This window comes from Hypanus sabinus, chromosome 11, assembly GCF_030144855.1.
Source record: "Hypanus sabinus isolate sHypSab1 chromosome 11, sHypSab1.hap1, whole genome shotgun sequence".
Taxonomy (NCBI): domain Eukaryota; kingdom Metazoa; phylum Chordata; class Chondrichthyes; order Myliobatiformes; family Dasyatidae; genus Hypanus; species Hypanus sabinus.
In genome coordinates this window covers 12696342-12713450 of record NC_082716.1, presented here as the reverse complement: position 1 = coordinate 12713450, position 17109 = coordinate 12696342, and the positions used below count along the sequence as shown (strand labels likewise).

Sequence of the window (17109 nt, the reverse complement as noted above, 5' to 3'; positions counted from 1 at the left end):
GGCTGTATTGGCCAGTGTTGCTATTTAGATTTATTTTCAAGTTCAGTTTCCTTAAGGTTGTTATAGCCGGGGGTGGTAATGGGGATAAGCTCCCACTATCTATTAAATGCTCCCAAAATTGTGCTCTGCAAATAGCCTCTGACAACCAAGTCCAGCTCCTGGCCTTCACGTGTGACTTGGCTACTCAGCCTGGCAGAACCATTTCTATTGACAGAAGAGGCAAAAACGCATTTCTGGCACCTTAAAACCAGTTAATTCGGGCAGATGGGGGTCGGCAGCTCATCAAGCAAATGCAAAACTTAGATCTCAAATCTCCACTGCCTTGTGGCTATACCCACTTATGTGGAAGGCTTCGGGAGTAAACCCCGAGGGCAAACTCTGGAACTGAGGTCCCTAAGGCAGTCCTATGTTGGCTCAGCGCTGACCGGCAACTCCTGCGATGCTGCTGGTGCCAAACTGTATCGGTCCCTGCCATTCCTTTGGGTTCCCCAGAAGCATGGAGAGGGAAGCTTGTTATGTGGGCAATAGCTTGCTCTCCAAATCGTACTGGCCTGCCTTGTATATCTGGACAGCTAGGACTCGCCTTCCATGGTTGACCCCAACCAGCAGAATCCTCCGATTAAGTTCAGCAACAGTAGCTGTTGGAAACCTTTGAGAAGGGGAACAGATTTGCAAATAGCTTCCTGTTGAGGGATTAAAGTAGGACCACAGACATACGCCCAGGTTGGCGCCCAGGTGTTAGTCAGCTGTCCCAGTAACAAAGTTTCAAAGTACATTTATTATCAAAAGTATGTACATTCGTCCTCTCGCAGGCAGCCACGAAACAAAGGAACACCATGGAACCCATTTAAAGAAAACATCAGACACTCAGCATGCAGAAAAAAGGAGCAAATCGGGCAAACAGCAAAAAACAAGCAAATAACGCACAGTTTATTAAATGTCAAATCGCAGGGTCCCCAAAATGGTCCAAGATCGACAGCCACTGAGCCAGTTCAGTTTAGCGCTGTGTCAAGTGACTGCAGGCCTCGGCAGCAGAATCAAATCGTGCAAGTCGCAAAAAAGAGTAGTTGGAAACACATGGAACACGAACTGCAGAGTTCACAGCCGCGGAGTGCGTTCAGCGCTGAGGACATTAAACATCAAGCTGGGATTTAAACATTAATTATCTCTCGTGAGGGGTTCGCAGTCACATTTTGTTCACAAATCTCCTTTAAAAATGCTCGAGACGCTTTCCTGCTTCTCACTGCCTGTTATGCCACTGGCATTTAGGGCAGCAACAACGGCCCTCCATCTCCGGGTGTGTTCAGGGCTTCCTTCATGTTAGAGACTTCCTCGTTTTCACTACTGTCATTCCTGCAAATCCCAGGTGGAGACTCAGGAATGCCATTGCACTCAGATGCAGAAGGATTCTTCATTACTGTTTCCATAACAATTTTGTTTTCTCAGTCAGAATTGTTAGCCCTGAGCGGAACCTCCAAACCCTGAGGACCAGTGGACCTCTCTGTGGTCTTTGACCTGTGTGACGGGGTGACCCTATCAAGAGTCAAAGCACAAGACCCTGATCCAGGTCATTGACGCACATACGCCTCCAAACTACAACAAGGTTGTGGTCCTCTTGGAGGATTTTGCTGCTAGCTACCCTTAAAGTGTTACCTGCCTGGCACCATCTTGCTGGAGGTGCTATATAAATAGAAGTAGCAATAGTTGTATGCACGAGAGATTCTGCAGATGCTGGAAATCCAGAGCAACGCACGCAAGATGTTGCAGGAACTCAGCAGGTCAGGCAGCATTCTGCAGGGGAATAAACCCCCGATGAAGGTCTCAGCCTGAAGCATTGATTGTTTACTCCCTTCCATAGATGCTGCCTGACCTGCTGAGTTCCTCCAGAATTTTGTGTGTGTTACAGTTAGTGTACAGAATGTTAGCTGGGCTAATGCTGCCATTTTGAAACCAGTCCCATAATCAGTTGCTCATCTGTGGGAATATGACAAGTTTATTGTCATGTGTACATCAGTGACTATTGCCACAAGGCTACAGAAGTTAGAGATCGGAGTTTTTCTTCTGATGAGCTGTTAACCCCGGCTGGCAAGGCCCATCTGCCCGAAGTGACTGGTTTTAAGGTACTAGTAACCTGCGTTTGCCCCTTCTCCTGTCAGTAGAAATGGTTCCAGTGGGTTTAGTAGCTAAGCTACACGTGAAAGCCAGAAGCTGGACTTGGTTGTCAGAGGTAGTTGCGATCCTCCCTGCTACATAGGCACTGAGTTGTAGCGCCACTTCTGCAGGCAGTTCATTCCACGTTCTCACCACCTGAGTGAAGACATTCCCCCTCAGGTTCCCCTTAAATACTTCACCTTTCTCCCTTAACCTATGACCTCTAGATTTAGCTTCACCTAGCCTCAATAGAAAAAAAACCTCATTGTGTTTATCCTATTTGTATCCCTCAGAATTTGGTATTTGTCCGTTCGTGATGTCCCATGTAGGTGTAGGTGAGCATGGTCTTTCCACGACCATGATCGTTCTTGGCAAATTTTTCTACAGAGGTGGCTTGCCATTGCCGTTTTCTGAGCAGTATCTTTACAAGACGGGTGACCCCAGACATTATCAATACTCTTCAGAGATTGTCTGCCTGGCGTCAGTGGTCACATAGCCAGGACTTGTGATCTGCACCAACTGCTCGTATGACCATCCACCACCTGCTCCCATGGCTTCACATGACCCTGATTGGGGAGTGGGGAAGAAGGGGGCTAAGCAGGAGCTACATCTTGCCCAGTGATAACCTGCAGGCTACTGGAGGGAAGGAGCACCTTACACCTTTGATAGAGATTTATTTCCACCCTGTCACCCTAATTTTGTACACCTCTCTCAAATCTCCCCTCATCCTCCTGCGCTCCAGGCAATAAAGTCCTAACCCAATCATCCTTTCCCAATAATCCGGGTCGTCATGTCCCACCCATGATTAATTCTGGCCTCAACCAACATATGTAAAGACGAATGTGTAACTTGGCCAGAGTCTGATTATTACAGATTGGGGCCTCCTCTGTGCCATTTGACTGTCATGATTGGTCACCTTATAACAGGTGACTGCAATTCAAGTGGTGGTGTCCAAGGCACTGCAGAAACTCAGGTTTTCTTTTTGTTTTCAAGTGCTTATGTTACAAGTTTGGGCCTGGATTATTATTGCCCTTTGAGTTAGATTCATACAGTTACTAATTGTGCAAACATGCTTTCTAAATGAATTTTCTTTTTTGGAAAAGCTCTTCCTGGTGAAGTTTAAATGTCACGATATCATCCGTTGGGTTCTGCAGTTGGAAAGTGGGAGAGCCTCCAGCTGCAGCCGTTGCTCGGTTGATATCACTGCTGAAGAATGGCAGATTCTGCCAAGTGATATTTTTCTATTTTTACCTCCTGTTAATTAAAATGCCATTGCAGAGATATTGGAAAACAACTTGCACTCTTCTGTTGCCTATAACACAGTGAAACTTCTTGGGGTTTGGGGGAGGCGGTGTATGTCAGGGCATTGAACAATATTCAAAGTAAATTTATTATCAAAGTACGAGATCTTCTTTCAGGCATTCACTGCAGAACAAAGCTCCTGAGCTGTTTGTCTCTCTGCCATCAGGGAGGAGGCTACGTAGCATCCACGCCAGGACCACCAGGCTTAAAACAGTTATTTTCCCCAAGCAGTGAGGCTGATCAACACCTCCACTCACTAACCCATCGCTCCACACCCACAACCACCACTACTTTATTATTTCCTGTCAGTCACCTTTTGTGCTGACACTCCTGTGCCTCCTGTCACTTTATGGACATACAATCTATCTATGTATCTAAATTATTTTATTTATTTTATTGTGTTTCTTTATAAATGTTCTTTGTCTGATTTTTTTTTTGTGCTGCATCAGACTCAAAGTAACCATTATTTTGTTCCCTTTTACACTTGTGTCCTGGAAAAGACATTAAACAATCCTGAATGTTGAAATACAATAAAATTAGTGAAAAACTACACATGAAGACTGACAAAGAACTAATGTGCTAAAGAAGACAAACTCTGCAAATACAAAAAAAATATTAATAAAACTAAATAAATAATACTGAGAACATGAGTTGTAGTGGCCCTGAAAGTGAGTGTGTAGGTTATGGAATCAGTTTAGTGCTGAGCTGAGTGAAGTTATCATGCTGATTCAGTTATGAGGTGAGTGAAGATATCCTTGCTGATTCAGTGATGAGGTGAGTGAAGGTATCCTCGCTGATTCAGTGATGAGCTGAGTGAAGATATCCATGCTGATTCAGTGATGAGGTGAATGAAGATATCCTCGCTGATTCAGTGATGAGCTGAGTGAAGATATCCTTGCTGATTCAGTGATGAGGTGAGTGAAGGTATCCTCGCTGATTCAGTGATGAGCTGAGTGAAGATATCCATGCTGATTCAGTGATGAGGTGAATGAAGATATCCTCGCTGATTCAATGATGAGCTGAGTGAAGATATCCAGGCTGATTCAGTGATGAGCTGAGTGAAGTTATCCAGGCTGATTCAGTAATGAGGTGAGTGAAGATATCCATGCTGATTCAGTGATGAGCTGAGTGAAGTTATCCAGGCTGATTCAGTAATGAGGTGAGTGAAGATATCCATGCTGATTCAGTGATGAGGTGAGTGAAGATATCCTCGCTGATTCAGTGATGAGGTTGGAGAATGATAAAGTTGTAACTCATGGAAATGGGTCCTTCAGCCAATGATTGCTGAGCACCCAACTGTACTGCCCTCATTTACCTGCACGGTCTAGTCTCCGTGCTTTGGAGACTCGAATGTTTATCTATTTTTTATTCTTATTTAGCGATACAGCCAGGTAATAGGCCCTTCCAATCCAATGAACCTGTGCCGTCCAATTACACCCTTGTGACCAACTAACCAGTATGCCTCTAGACTGTGGGAGGAAACCAGAGCATTCAGAGGAAACCCACATGGTACGGGGAGAACATACAAACTCCTTACAGACAGCAGCAGGAATTGAACCTGTGTTACTGGCACTGTAACCGCTACACAACCCTAGGGTACCACTATGACACAGTGGCTAGCATGATCTTATTACAGTTCGGGACATTCTGGAGTTCCATTCCAATGCAGTCTGTAAGGAGTTTGTACGTTCTCCCCATGTGTGCATGGGTCTCCTCTGGGTGGTCTGGTTTCCTCCCATACTCCAAAAGCATATGGGTTAGTAGGTTAATTGGTTATTGTAAATTTCCAATGGGTTGTTGGCCCGGAAGGGCGTGCTCCACACTCTATCTCTAAATAAATAAATTAACAAACGACAGTGCACCCTAGTGTGAGAGATTCTATCACTCACTCAGGCAGTGGATTCCAGATTCAGCTGCCCTCTGGGTGGAAAACGTTATTCCTCTCTAATCTGGTCACTCTTTACCCTGAAAAGGTGATTTAACAACATGTCAATGATATTAAGCCTGATTCTGATTCTGAATCTATTCCTTCTAGGTTTAGATAACCTCTCCTATGGTGGGAATTGCCATACTTATGTTTACCACTAACCTACAAACTAGACTTACTGTCAAGGACTCTTTACAACTCTTGTTCTCAGTATTATTTTATTTGCACAGATTGCCTTCTTTTGCTCATTGGTGTTTAATGCCCTTTGTCCGTTTTGTATAGTTTTTCTGTAAAATTCTATTTATTTATCCATTTTTTCCCTTTCTCCTTCCTTCCATCCATCCCTCCCTCTGTCTCTCCATCTATCCATCCCTCCTGGAATAGGCCCTTCCAGCCCAATGAGCCAGCGACCTATCAACTTAACCCCGGGGTTCCCAAACTTTTTTTATGCCATGGACGCCTACCTTGAACCAAGAGGTCTGTAGACCCCAGGTTGAGAACCCCTCATTTAAACCTAGCTTAATCACAGGAGAATTTATAATGATCAACGAACCTACCAGCTGCTATGTTTCTGGAATGTGGCAGGAAACTGGAGTACCTGGAGGAAACCTATGCGGTTATGGGGAGAACATACAAACTCTTTACAGACAGCGCTGGAAATCAACTCTGAACTCCAGTGCCTCGAGCTGTAATAGTGTCACAATAACTATTACACTATTGGTTTTTGTTTATCCCGTAGATGCCTGCACAAAATTGTAGTATATGGAAATGTATACATTGATAATTTGCTTTGAATTTTGAACACATCTGCACCCCTCATATTTTCATATCTCTTTATCAGATCCCTTCTCAGCCTCTTTTGTTATAAGGGAAGTAAACCTAGCCTCTCCAGTCTCTTCTCATAAATGGAACTCACTATCCTAGGCAATACCCTGATGGATTTTCTCTTGTGGTTGACTCTCTGACTAACATATTCTTATGATAGATGGATTTAAAGCCTATAAAATCGTCAGTGAGCAGGCCTGTATCAGTTGGTTTAAAAGAATGAGGAGGAAATCTCATTGAAATGTATTCACTGAAATGCCAAGATAGAGTTGACATGGACAGGATGTTTCCTATTGTGGGGTATGTAGGACCGTGGGGCAAAGCCTCAGTCTACAAGAACATCCGTTTAGAAAAGAGATGAAGAGGAATTTCTTTAGCTAGAAGGAAGTGAATCTGTGGAATTCATTGCCATCAATGGCTGTGGAGACCAGGTCATTGGATATGTTTAAAGAGGAGGTTGACAAGCTCTTGATTAAACAGTGTTTCAAAGGTTTTTGATTGGAGTACTATGCAGATGCAACTAAAGCATTTCTGTGCAGGTCCAGTGAAGAGCTTTAAAAAGCAGTAAGTTTTTCAGCAGAAGTCTTTGATTGGAAGACTGCATAGATGCAACAGAAGCATTCCCATGCAGGTCCAGTGAAGATCTGTAAAAACCCAGTCTTTGTAAAAGAGAGGTACAGCTTAGCAGAGCAGTCATCCAGGGAGCAGTTGTTGTTAGAGTAGTCTGAGTCAGAGTGGTAAGTCTAGGGCTTAACAAGGCTTCAGCGAGAACAGGCGGAGGCAAGGTAAGTGGGTAATTTCATTCCTTATTTCTTAATTCTTTTTTTAAAATTAACTCTTGAGAGAATATGGAGCATGTCTGCAGAGCTGGTGTTCTGGGTGTCAGATGTGGGATTTTCAGGAGACTTCCAACCTCCCCAGTGGCCATATCTGCACCAGGTACATTCATCTGCAACTCCTTTATAGACTGGGTTAGGGAACTGGAGTTGCAGATCGATGACTCTTGGCTTGTTAGGGAAAGTGAAGAGGTGATAGACAGGAGCTACAGAGGTAGTCAACCCTAGGCAACAAAAGATAGATAAATGGGTGACTGTCAGGAGAGGGAAGGGAGAACATCAGATAGTGGAGTGCATCCCTGTGGCCATCCCCCTCAACAAAAAGCACTCTGTTTTGAGTAATGTTGGGGGTGGGGGGAGGGGGGAAGCAACATTGACTGTGCCTCTGGCACAAAGTATGACCCTGTGGCTTAGAAGGGTAGGGAACTGAAGAGGATGGCAGCAGTGATAAAGGAATCAGGGGGACAGATGGGCAATTCTGCGGATGCAAGAAGGAAAAACAGATGGTAGATTACCTCCCAGGTGCCAGGGTCTGCAAAGTTTCTGAATGCATCCACAATATCCTGAAAACGGAGGGTGAGCAGCCAGAAGTCATGGTGCATATTGGTTAGCAACGTCATAGGTAGAAAAAGGGAGGAGATCCTGAAAACAGAGTAGAGGGAGTTGGGAAGGAAGCTGAGAAGCAGGACCTCAAGGGTTGTAATCTCGGGATTGCTGCCTGTGCCAGTTGATAGTGAGGATGTGAATACAACGATGTGGCAGATAAATTCGTGGCTGAAAAATTGGAATGAGGGCAGGGTTTCAGATTACTGGATAATTGGAACTTCTTCTGGGGCAGGTGGGACCTGTACAAAAGGGATAGGTTGCACTTGAATCCGAGGGGAATCAATATTCTTGCTGGAAAGTCTACTAGAACTGTTGGGAGTGGTTTGAACTAATATGGCAGGGGGATGGGAACCAGTATGATGGAGCATATGATGAGCCAGCAGGTTTACAAGTAGATGATAGATGTATTGTGAATGTAAGGAAGGACAAGCCAGTGATTGGGTACAAATGCAGACAGAACAAAGAGTTAAATTGTACCACAGAGGCAAAATTCAAAAGGGCGAAGAATGCAGGACTGAAGGTGCTGTATGAGGGGTAATTGAAAAGTTTGTGGCCTAAGGGAGAAGGAGTCAATTTTAGAAAACCTAGCACATTAATTTTTCCTGCATTTACACACTTAGTCCAGCAGTCATGGAGCATACGGATCCCTTCTTTGCAGAAGTCGGTGTCTTGGACCTCCAGAAGTGGTCCACAGCAGGAGTGATTGATGAATTCATGGCCTAAGGTAGAAGGAGATGAGTTATTAACTTCAAACTTTTTGCAGTTTCACTCGGAGTTGAACTGCACGTGCATGTAACGAGAGCTGTATAACTCTAACTTAGGCCACAAACTTATCAATCACGCTTGCTGTGGCCCACTTCTGGAGGTCCAAGACACCGACTTCTACAAAGAAGGATCCGTATGCTCCACGACCGCTGGACTAAGTGTGTAAATGTAGCAGGGGACTATGTTGAAAACTAAATGTGCTAGGTTTTCTAAAATTGACTCCTTCTACCTTAGGCTATGGACTTGTCAATCACCCTTATTTAAATGCACGGAGCATTCCGAATAAGGTGTGCAAACTTGTGGCACAATTAGAAATTGGTCGATATGACATTGTGGGCATCACTGAGTCATGGCTGAAAGAAGGCCATAGTGGGGAGCTTAACACAAGAGGCAATACTTTATTGAAAGGACAGGCAGGAAGGCATAGGTGGTGGTGTGGCTCTGTTAGTAAGAGATGGAATTACACCTTTAGAAAGAGGTGACATAGGGTGTCTTTTGGGTGGAGATAAGAAACTGCAAGGGTAAAAAAAATTGTGGGAATCATACATAGGCCTCCAAAAAGCCAAGATGTGAGGTTGTGATTGCAAAAGGCCTGTAGTAAGGGTAATGACAATTTTAATGAGGAACTTCAGTATGCAAGGGGATTGGGAAAATCAGGTTGGTGTCAGATTGCAAGAGAGGGAATTCGTTGATTACCTATGAGATGGCTTTTTAGAGCAGCTTGTGCTCGAGCCCACTCAGGGAAAGGCTATCTTAGATGGGTGTTGTGTAATAACCCAGATTCTATTTGTCACCTTAATGTAAAGGAACCCTTAGGAGGCAGTGTATCAGTATCGCGATGGAATAAAGGGAATTACAAAGGCATGAGCGAGGAGCTTGCCCAGGTGGATTGGAGGGAATACTGGCGGGGACGACAACTGAGTAGAGGCGGCTGAAGTTTCTGGGAATAATTCACAAGGCACAGGCTGGATATGTCCCACAGAGGAAGAAGTTGTTCTCAAAAGGCAGGGTAGGCAACCGTGGCTGACAAGGGAAGTTAAGAAACACATAAAAGCCAAGGAAAGGGCATATAAGGTAGCAAAAATGAGTGGGAAGGTGAGTGACTGGGAAACTTTTACAATCCAACAAAAGGCAACTTAAAAGGCTCTAAAGAAAGGAAAAGAAATATGAGGGCAAACTAGCCAATACTATAAAGCAGGATACTAGAAGTTATTTTGGTTATATAAAGAGTAAAAGGGAGGTGAGTTTTAATATTGGACCACTGGAAAATGATGCTGATGAAGTAGTAATGAGGGACAAAGAAATGGCAGATTAAGCTAATGGGTACTTTCAGAATCAGAATCAGGTTTATTATCACCGGCATGTTAACTTAGCAGTAGCAGTTCAATGCAATACATAAAATAGAAGAAGAAGAAGAAAAAAATAAATAAGTAAATCAGTTACACTGTACTATATTGAATAGATTAAAAATCATGCAAAATATGTAAATAATATAAAACCAAAGGTGAGGTAGTATTCACTGGTTGAATGTCCATTTAGGAATCAGATGACAGAGGGGAAGAAGCTGTTCCTGAATCACTGAGTGTGTGCCTTCAGGCTTCTGTACCTCCTACCTGATGGTAACAGTGAGAAAAGGGCATGCCCCGGGTGCTGGAGGTCCTTAATAATGGACACTGTCTTTCCAAGACACCACTCCCTGAAGGTGTCCTGGATACTTTGTAGGCTAGTGCCTAAGATGGAGTTGACTAGATTTACAATCCTCTGCAGCTTCCTTCAGTCCTGTGCAGTAGCCCCCCCACCCCCATACCAGACAGTGATGCAGCCTGTCAGAATACTCTCCACGGTACATCTATAGAAGTTTTTGAGTGTATTTGTTGACATACCAAATCTCTTCAAACTCCTAATGAAGTATAGTTGCTGTTTTGTTTTCTTTATAACTGCATTAATATGTTGGGACCAGGTTAGATCCTCAGAGATCTTGACACCAGGAACTTGAAGCTGCTCACTCTCTCCACTTCTGATCCCTCTGTGAGGATTGGTGTGTGTTCCTTCGTCTTATCCTTCCTGAAGTCCACAATCAGCTCTTTCGTCTTACTGACGTTAAGTGCCAGGTTGTTGCTGTGACAGCACTCCACTAGCTGGCATATCTCACTCCTGTATGCTCTCTCGTCACCACCTGAGATTCTACCAACAGTAGTTGTATCATCAGCAAATGTATAGATGGTATTTGAGCTATGCCTAACCACACATTCATGGGTATATAGAGAGCAGAGCAGTGGGCTAAGCACACACCTCTGAGGTGCGTCAGTATTGATTGTCAGCAAGGAGATGTTATCACCAGCCCGCATGGATTGTGGTCTTCTGTTTAGGAATTCATGGATCCAATTGCAGAGGGAGGTACAACTTCTCAGTTAGGATTGTGGGTATGGAATCCTAATTAGGAATGACGGTATGAAATGCTGAGCTATAGTCAATTAACAGCTTCCTGACAGGTGTTTGTGTTGTCCAGGTGGTCTACAGCCATGTGGAGAGCTATTGAGATTGTGTCTGCAGCTGACCTATTGTGGTGATAGGCAAATTGCAATGGGTCCAGGTCCTTGCTGAGACAGGAGTTCAGTCTAGTCATGACCAAACTCTCAAAGCATTTCATCACTATTGATGTGAGTGCTACCAGGCAATAGGCATTATGGCAGCTCACATTATCCTTCTTTGGCACTGGTATAATTGTTGCCTTTTTGAAGCAAGTGGGATCTTCTGCCTGTAGCAGTGAGAGGTTGAAAATGTCCTTGAATGCTCCTGCTAGTTGGTTGTCACAGTTTTTCAGAGCCTTACCAGGTACTCCATCTGGACCTTCTGCCTTTCAAGGGTTCACTCTCTTTAAAGGCAGCCTAACATCGGCCTCTGAGACAGAGATCACAGGGTCATCAGGTGCAGCAGTGATCTTCTCAGCTGTAGTTGTGTTCTCCCTTTCAAAGTGAGCATAGAAGGTGTTGAGTTCATCTGGTAGTGAAACATCGCTGCCATTCATGCTATTGGGTTTCGCTTTGTAGGAAGTAATTTCTTGCAAACCCTGCCAGACTGTCATACATCCGATGTCGACTCCAACCTCATTCGAAATTGCCTCTTTGCCCTTGAAATAGCCCTCCGCAATTCATACCTGGTTTTCTGGGACAGGCCTTGGTCTCCAGACATGAATGCCACAGATCTAGCCTTCAGCAGACGACATACCTCCTGTTTCATCCATGGCTTTTGGTTTGCAAATGTATAGTAAGTCTTTGTAGGCACACACTCATCCACACAGGTTTTAATGAAGTTGGTAACAACTGCAGCATACTCATCCAGGTTCAAAGATGAATCCCTGAATACAGTCCAGTCCACCTATTCAAAGTAGTCCTATCATCGCGCCTGTGCTTCCCTTGTCCAAGCCTTCTCGTTCCTCAATACTGGTGCTGCAGTCTTCAGTCTCTGCCTATACTCAGGGAGTAGAAATACAGCCAGATGATCGGACTTCCTAAAATGAGGGTGTGGAATAGCACGGTAGGCTTTCTTGATGGTGGTGTAGCAATGGTCCAGTGTGTTGTTTCCTCTAGAATTGCAGCTGATCTGTTGATGGTAATTGCTTAGTGATTTTGCATCTCTCTTCACTGTGAAAGACACTAGCAGTGTGCCAGAGGTCTGTGAGTGCCATTGGTATTACAAAGGAAAAAGTGCAGGGCAAGCTGAAAGGTCTTAAGGTGGATAAGTCACCTGTACCAGACAGACTACATCCCAAAGGCTGAAGAGATAACAGATGCTTTGATTATGATCTTTCAAGGATCACTGGACTCTGGGTGGTCCTGGAGGACTGAAAGATTGCAAATGTCACTCCATTTTTTTAAGAAGGGAGGAAGGCAAAAGAAAGGAAATTGTAGGCCATTTAGCCTAAGGCATTTGGAGATGTGCGAGCACTTTTGGGCCCCTTATTTAAGAAAGGATGTCCTGACATCGTTGAGTCCAGAAAGGTTTCACGCAAATGATCCCAGCAGTGGAAGGGTTAATGTATGAGGTGTGTTTAATGGCTTTGGGCCTGTACTCACTGGGGCTTAGAAGAATGAGGAGGGATCTCATTGAAACCTATCAAATATTGAAAGGCCTCAATATTTGGAGAGGATGTTTCCTAACATGGGTGAATCAAGGACCAGAGGCCACAGACTTAGAATACAAGGACACCCCTTTAGAACAGAGGGGAAATTTCTTTAGCCAGAGGGTGGTGAATCTGTGCAATTCATTACCACAGACAGTTGTGGAGGCCAAGTCCTTGGGAATATTTGAAGTGGATGTTAATAGGTTCTTGGTTATTAAGGGTGCCAAAGGTTAAGAGGAGAAGGCAGGAGAATGGGGTTGAGAGGGATAATAAATCAGCCATGGTGGAATGGCGGAACAGACTCGATGGTCCGAATTGACTAATTCTGCTTCTGTGTCGTTTGGTCTTCTGTTCCCTCTGAGTGAAGAAAATTCTGCTTATCCAAGATGTTCAAGAGTACAAGACTGCTGGCAGACTGCTGGGAAGAGGTTGGACAGGGTATGACTTTATTCTTGGGAGAGTAAGAGACCATGGGGTGACCTTATCGAGGTGTCTAAAATCATGAGGGGCATAGTTAGAGTGAATGCACTTGTTCTTTTTTTTATATATCAGGGAAATGGAATCAAAAGCTTCAGTAGATTCCAAAGGCTCATGGGAGAGACTTGGATGGGCCCCTTGGTTGGCATGGATGATTTGGGCCAAAGAGCCTATTTCTGTGCTGTGTTACTCTGTAACAGGTTCCCAAACGTTTTTATTCCATGGACCCTTACCATTAACAGAGGGATCCATGGTCCCCGGATTGGGAACCCCTGCTCTATAACATATCGATGCAATTACAAAGATGACAGCCAGCGACTTTATTGCATTCGGAGTTTGAAGAGGTCTGATATCTCACCAAAGGCTGTAGCAAATTTCTACAGCTGTACTGTGGAGAGCATTGTGACTGGTTGCATCACTACCATGGAGGGGCCAGGATCGGAAAAAGTTGCAAACTCTGCCAGCTCTGTTATGGACATCAGCTTCCCCAGCATTGAAGACACCTTCAAAGGACGATGCCTCAAAAAGGCGGCATCTATCATTAAGGACCTCTGTCACCCTTGGCATGTCCTCTTCTCATTGCTACCATCAGGAAGTGGGTACAGGAGGCTGAAGGCACACACTCAACATTTCAGGATCAGCTTCTTCCTCTCAGCCATTAGATTTTTTGAACCCATGAACACTACCTCAGTATCCTTCTTTTGCACTATTTATTCTATTTCTTTTTGTAACTTGCAGCAATATTTAGGTCTTGTACTGGTGGTTGTCCATCATGTCCAACGATGCCAGGAGACCTGTGGGAGAGTTTTAAAAGTGGAAAAACCGTTGCCCTGGGATAGTTCCTCTCTCTCGACCTCAGAAGTCTAGGTCTAGTGGTACAAACAAGCGTCACAGATGGGTCTTCCTTGGTTGCACTGTACAGCTGCCACAAAACAACAAATGTCACAACATATGCCTGTGACATTAAACCTGATTCTGATTTCTTATTTTAGAATGGAGCTTCTAGACTGGTCAGCAGGGATTTCTCTTTCCTGCCTCTGGCTTTTTGAACTGTGTGAGGTTGGAGGATTTTTGACACCGTTGGGAATTGAAAGGTCAAGATTGGGTGGGAAAGTAGTGATCTGATCAAATGGGAGGATTGTCTCAAGGGACTGGGAGTCTGCCACTGCCTCCTTTCCCAAAGCTGCTTACAGTTAAAAGACGTGCACCAGTGCAGTTGTCAAGGTGTCGGGTGGTGGAGTAGTGGTTAGCTCAATGCTTTAAACCATCAGCTGTAAAATCAATCAGGGTTCAATTCCTGCCGCTGTCTGTAAGGAATTTGTATATTCTCCCTGTCACTGTATGGGTTTCTTCCGGGTTCTCCGATTCCCTCCCACATTCCAAAGATGTGCGGGTTAGGTTTATTTGTGGGCGTGCTACGTTGGCAACATTTGTGGGCTGCCCCCAGTACAGCCTCACACTGTCTTAATCGTTGATGCAATCAACACATTTTGCTCTAGATTTCAATGTTTAAATGTACAAGTGAGAAATAAAGCTAATTTTAAAATAGTAATTCTTTCTGGACTCCCCCACCTGTAATATGTCTGATCATTTCCTTTAGTCATCAGTTTGATCACCCATAGTCTTCTCTCCTGAAGGGATTATGGTTCGATTAGAGTTGGTGAGTTGTTCACGTCAGAAGCATGACGACACCTGCGGGCTGCCCCCGGCATATCCTCAGCCTGTGTTGGTTGTTGGCGCAAACGACACGTTTCACTGTATGTTTCGATGTACATGTGACAAATAAAGCTAATCTGAAATCTTAAATGTTATTGCCGGAAAGGCAGCTAATCTACTGTGCTTCACGCAGACAGAGAGACCGACATCACAGTCAGGGACACTGAAGATGTCTGCCAGCGGGACACGATCAGCATTGCCTCCACAGATTCGTTTGTTTCAGCGGCTGAGGTGAGTAGATTCCAACACGTCCGGCAGTCCTGTCCACGGTCCTGTGTAGCTCTGCCTCAACAAAGGGTTGTACAAGCCCTTCGGCCCAACCCGTCCATGCTGACCAAGCTCGTCCCTTTGACCATGATTGGCCCATAATCCCCTCAGCCACTTCCTACCACTTTCTCCTCAGAATCCATCTAGAAACATCTTTGTCATTTGCTGCCTCTTTATAGAGACAGAACTCATGAATGGAATTTATGGCTTGATCCTGGTCTTATGATTATTAGAAGAAGAATGAGAAGAGATCTTATTGAAACTTAAATTCTCATGGAGCATGGCGGGGCCAATGCACTGTTGATGTTTTCCTTGTTGTAGGTGTCAAAAACTGGGGGTTAGCCATTCAGGGCAGAAATTTCTTCACTCGAGAGATGGTGAGTCTCTGGAATTCTGTAACCAAGAAAACTCCTGGGTCAGACAGTATCTATTGAGGGAAAATAAACAAGGGTTCTGTGGACTGCAGGTTGGGAACCTCTGTTTAAGAGGAATGTGAGCTAAATGTGGGCAAGCTAGCTTTATGGGTGTTAGTCATAAACACAAGAGGTTCTATAAACGCTAGAAATGTCCAGAGCAACAAAAAGTGCTGGATGAACTCAGAAAGTCAGGCAGCAGGTATGGAGAGGGATGATCTGATGACGTTTTGGACTGAGACCCTTCATCAGGACTGGAAAAGGAGGAGTAAGAAGGTGTGGGGAGGGGTGGTACAAACTAGCAGGTGATGGGTGAGTCTGAGTGAGCGCTGGTCAAAGGGTAGGAGGGCAGCAGAGATCATAAAGAGGGAGCAGTGATAGAGGACCTGACCTGCAGAGTTCCTCCAACATTTTATGGTGGGCATAAGGTTTGGTATGGCTGAGTTGGAGTGAAGGGGCCTGTTTCTGTGCTTAATGGCTCTGTCTCTCCTGAGGCAGCTTCAGGCCGCTCTGAGTGTCAATCACTCCCTAGGGACAGCATTCCTCTTCTTCTGATTGGCTGCAGATTTGGTGTGGCTGTGTTAGGTGCAGCTGAAGTGCAGCTGTCAGTAAGGCCTTTGCTACAGGCCTTAGATATCCGGCTGCCAGCACAGCCTGTAGGCCGAGCTCTTAAAATAACCCTCCAAAAGTGCAAGCAGTACAACATTATGAGACGGGGCAGGAACACAGTGGGTGCAGCATGCCGTCCTGCTCACTCCTGTTAACCACGAGCTTCTGGGTAGTGTTCTATTCTTTCAGGAGATCACGAGGTCAAGTCCCACTTGAAAAGAAAATTTAGACTGGTGGAGTAATGGGGGAGGGGATTTCCTTCATTATCAAAAGACGTTGCCTTTCCAATGAAAGATTAAACAAGCCCCTCTAGCAAATTTCTACTGATGTACCATGGGGAGCATTCAACTGGTGTATTAGTGTCTGCTGTGCAGGGGCCACTGCACAGGATCGGAAAAAGCTGCAGAGTGTTGCAAAGTCAGCCAGCTCTATCAGGAGCACTTGCCTCTGCAGCATTGAGGACAACTTCAAAATTTGATGCCTTAGAAAGGCTGCATCCATCATTAAGCACCCCAACACACAGGACATGCCCTCTTCTCACTGCTACCTTTCAGGATGAAGTATAGGAGCCTGAAGGCACAGACTCAAAAGTTTTAGGAACAGCTTCTGATGTCAGATTTCTGAATCCATGAACACTGCCTCGCTATTATTGCTTTCTTTTTGTACTACAATATAAGTTCATTTTTACAAATCTATTTCTTATTGTAGTTTATACTTTTATGTATTACAGTGTACCTACTGCTTCGGTAAAACAGCACATTTCACGACATAGGTCAGTGATAATAAACCTGATTTTGGTTCTTCCTCAGTGTCAGAGTCCTATAGCATGCAAACAGGCCCTTCAGCCCAACTGGCCCATGCCAACCGAGTTAAGTTAAAGTCTGTCCCGAGCTTTAGAGGCTCATCAGGCCGGTGCTTATGCCGGTTTCCGTGGCGTGAAGCGACTGCGAGTACGCAACAGGTAGTGTGAAAAGAGAAAAGATAGTTAATGTTCATGGGTTCGTTGTCTGTTCAGGACTGATGGTGGAAGGGAAGGAGTTGTTCCTGAAACACTGTTGTGTCTTCAGGCTCTTGTACCTCCTCCCGGATGGT

The 17109-nt window shown here is 44.7% G+C and overlaps 1 protein-coding gene across 8 annotated transcripts in view; it reads left to right on the top strand.

Annotated features, from left to right (window-relative positions):
• Positions 1-17109, top strand: part of miga1 (mitoguardin 1) — a 180542-nt gene that overhangs the window by 38235 nt on the left and 125198 nt on the right. For all 8 annotated transcript variants that reach the window (XM_059983781.1, XM_059983783.1, XM_059983784.1 and 5 more), the window contains exon 8: positions 14862-14959. In XM_059983781.1, coding sequence (XP_059839764.1) covers positions 14862-14959 — 98 coding nt within the window. The remainder of the gene's footprint in view (positions 1-14861; positions 14960-17109) is intronic.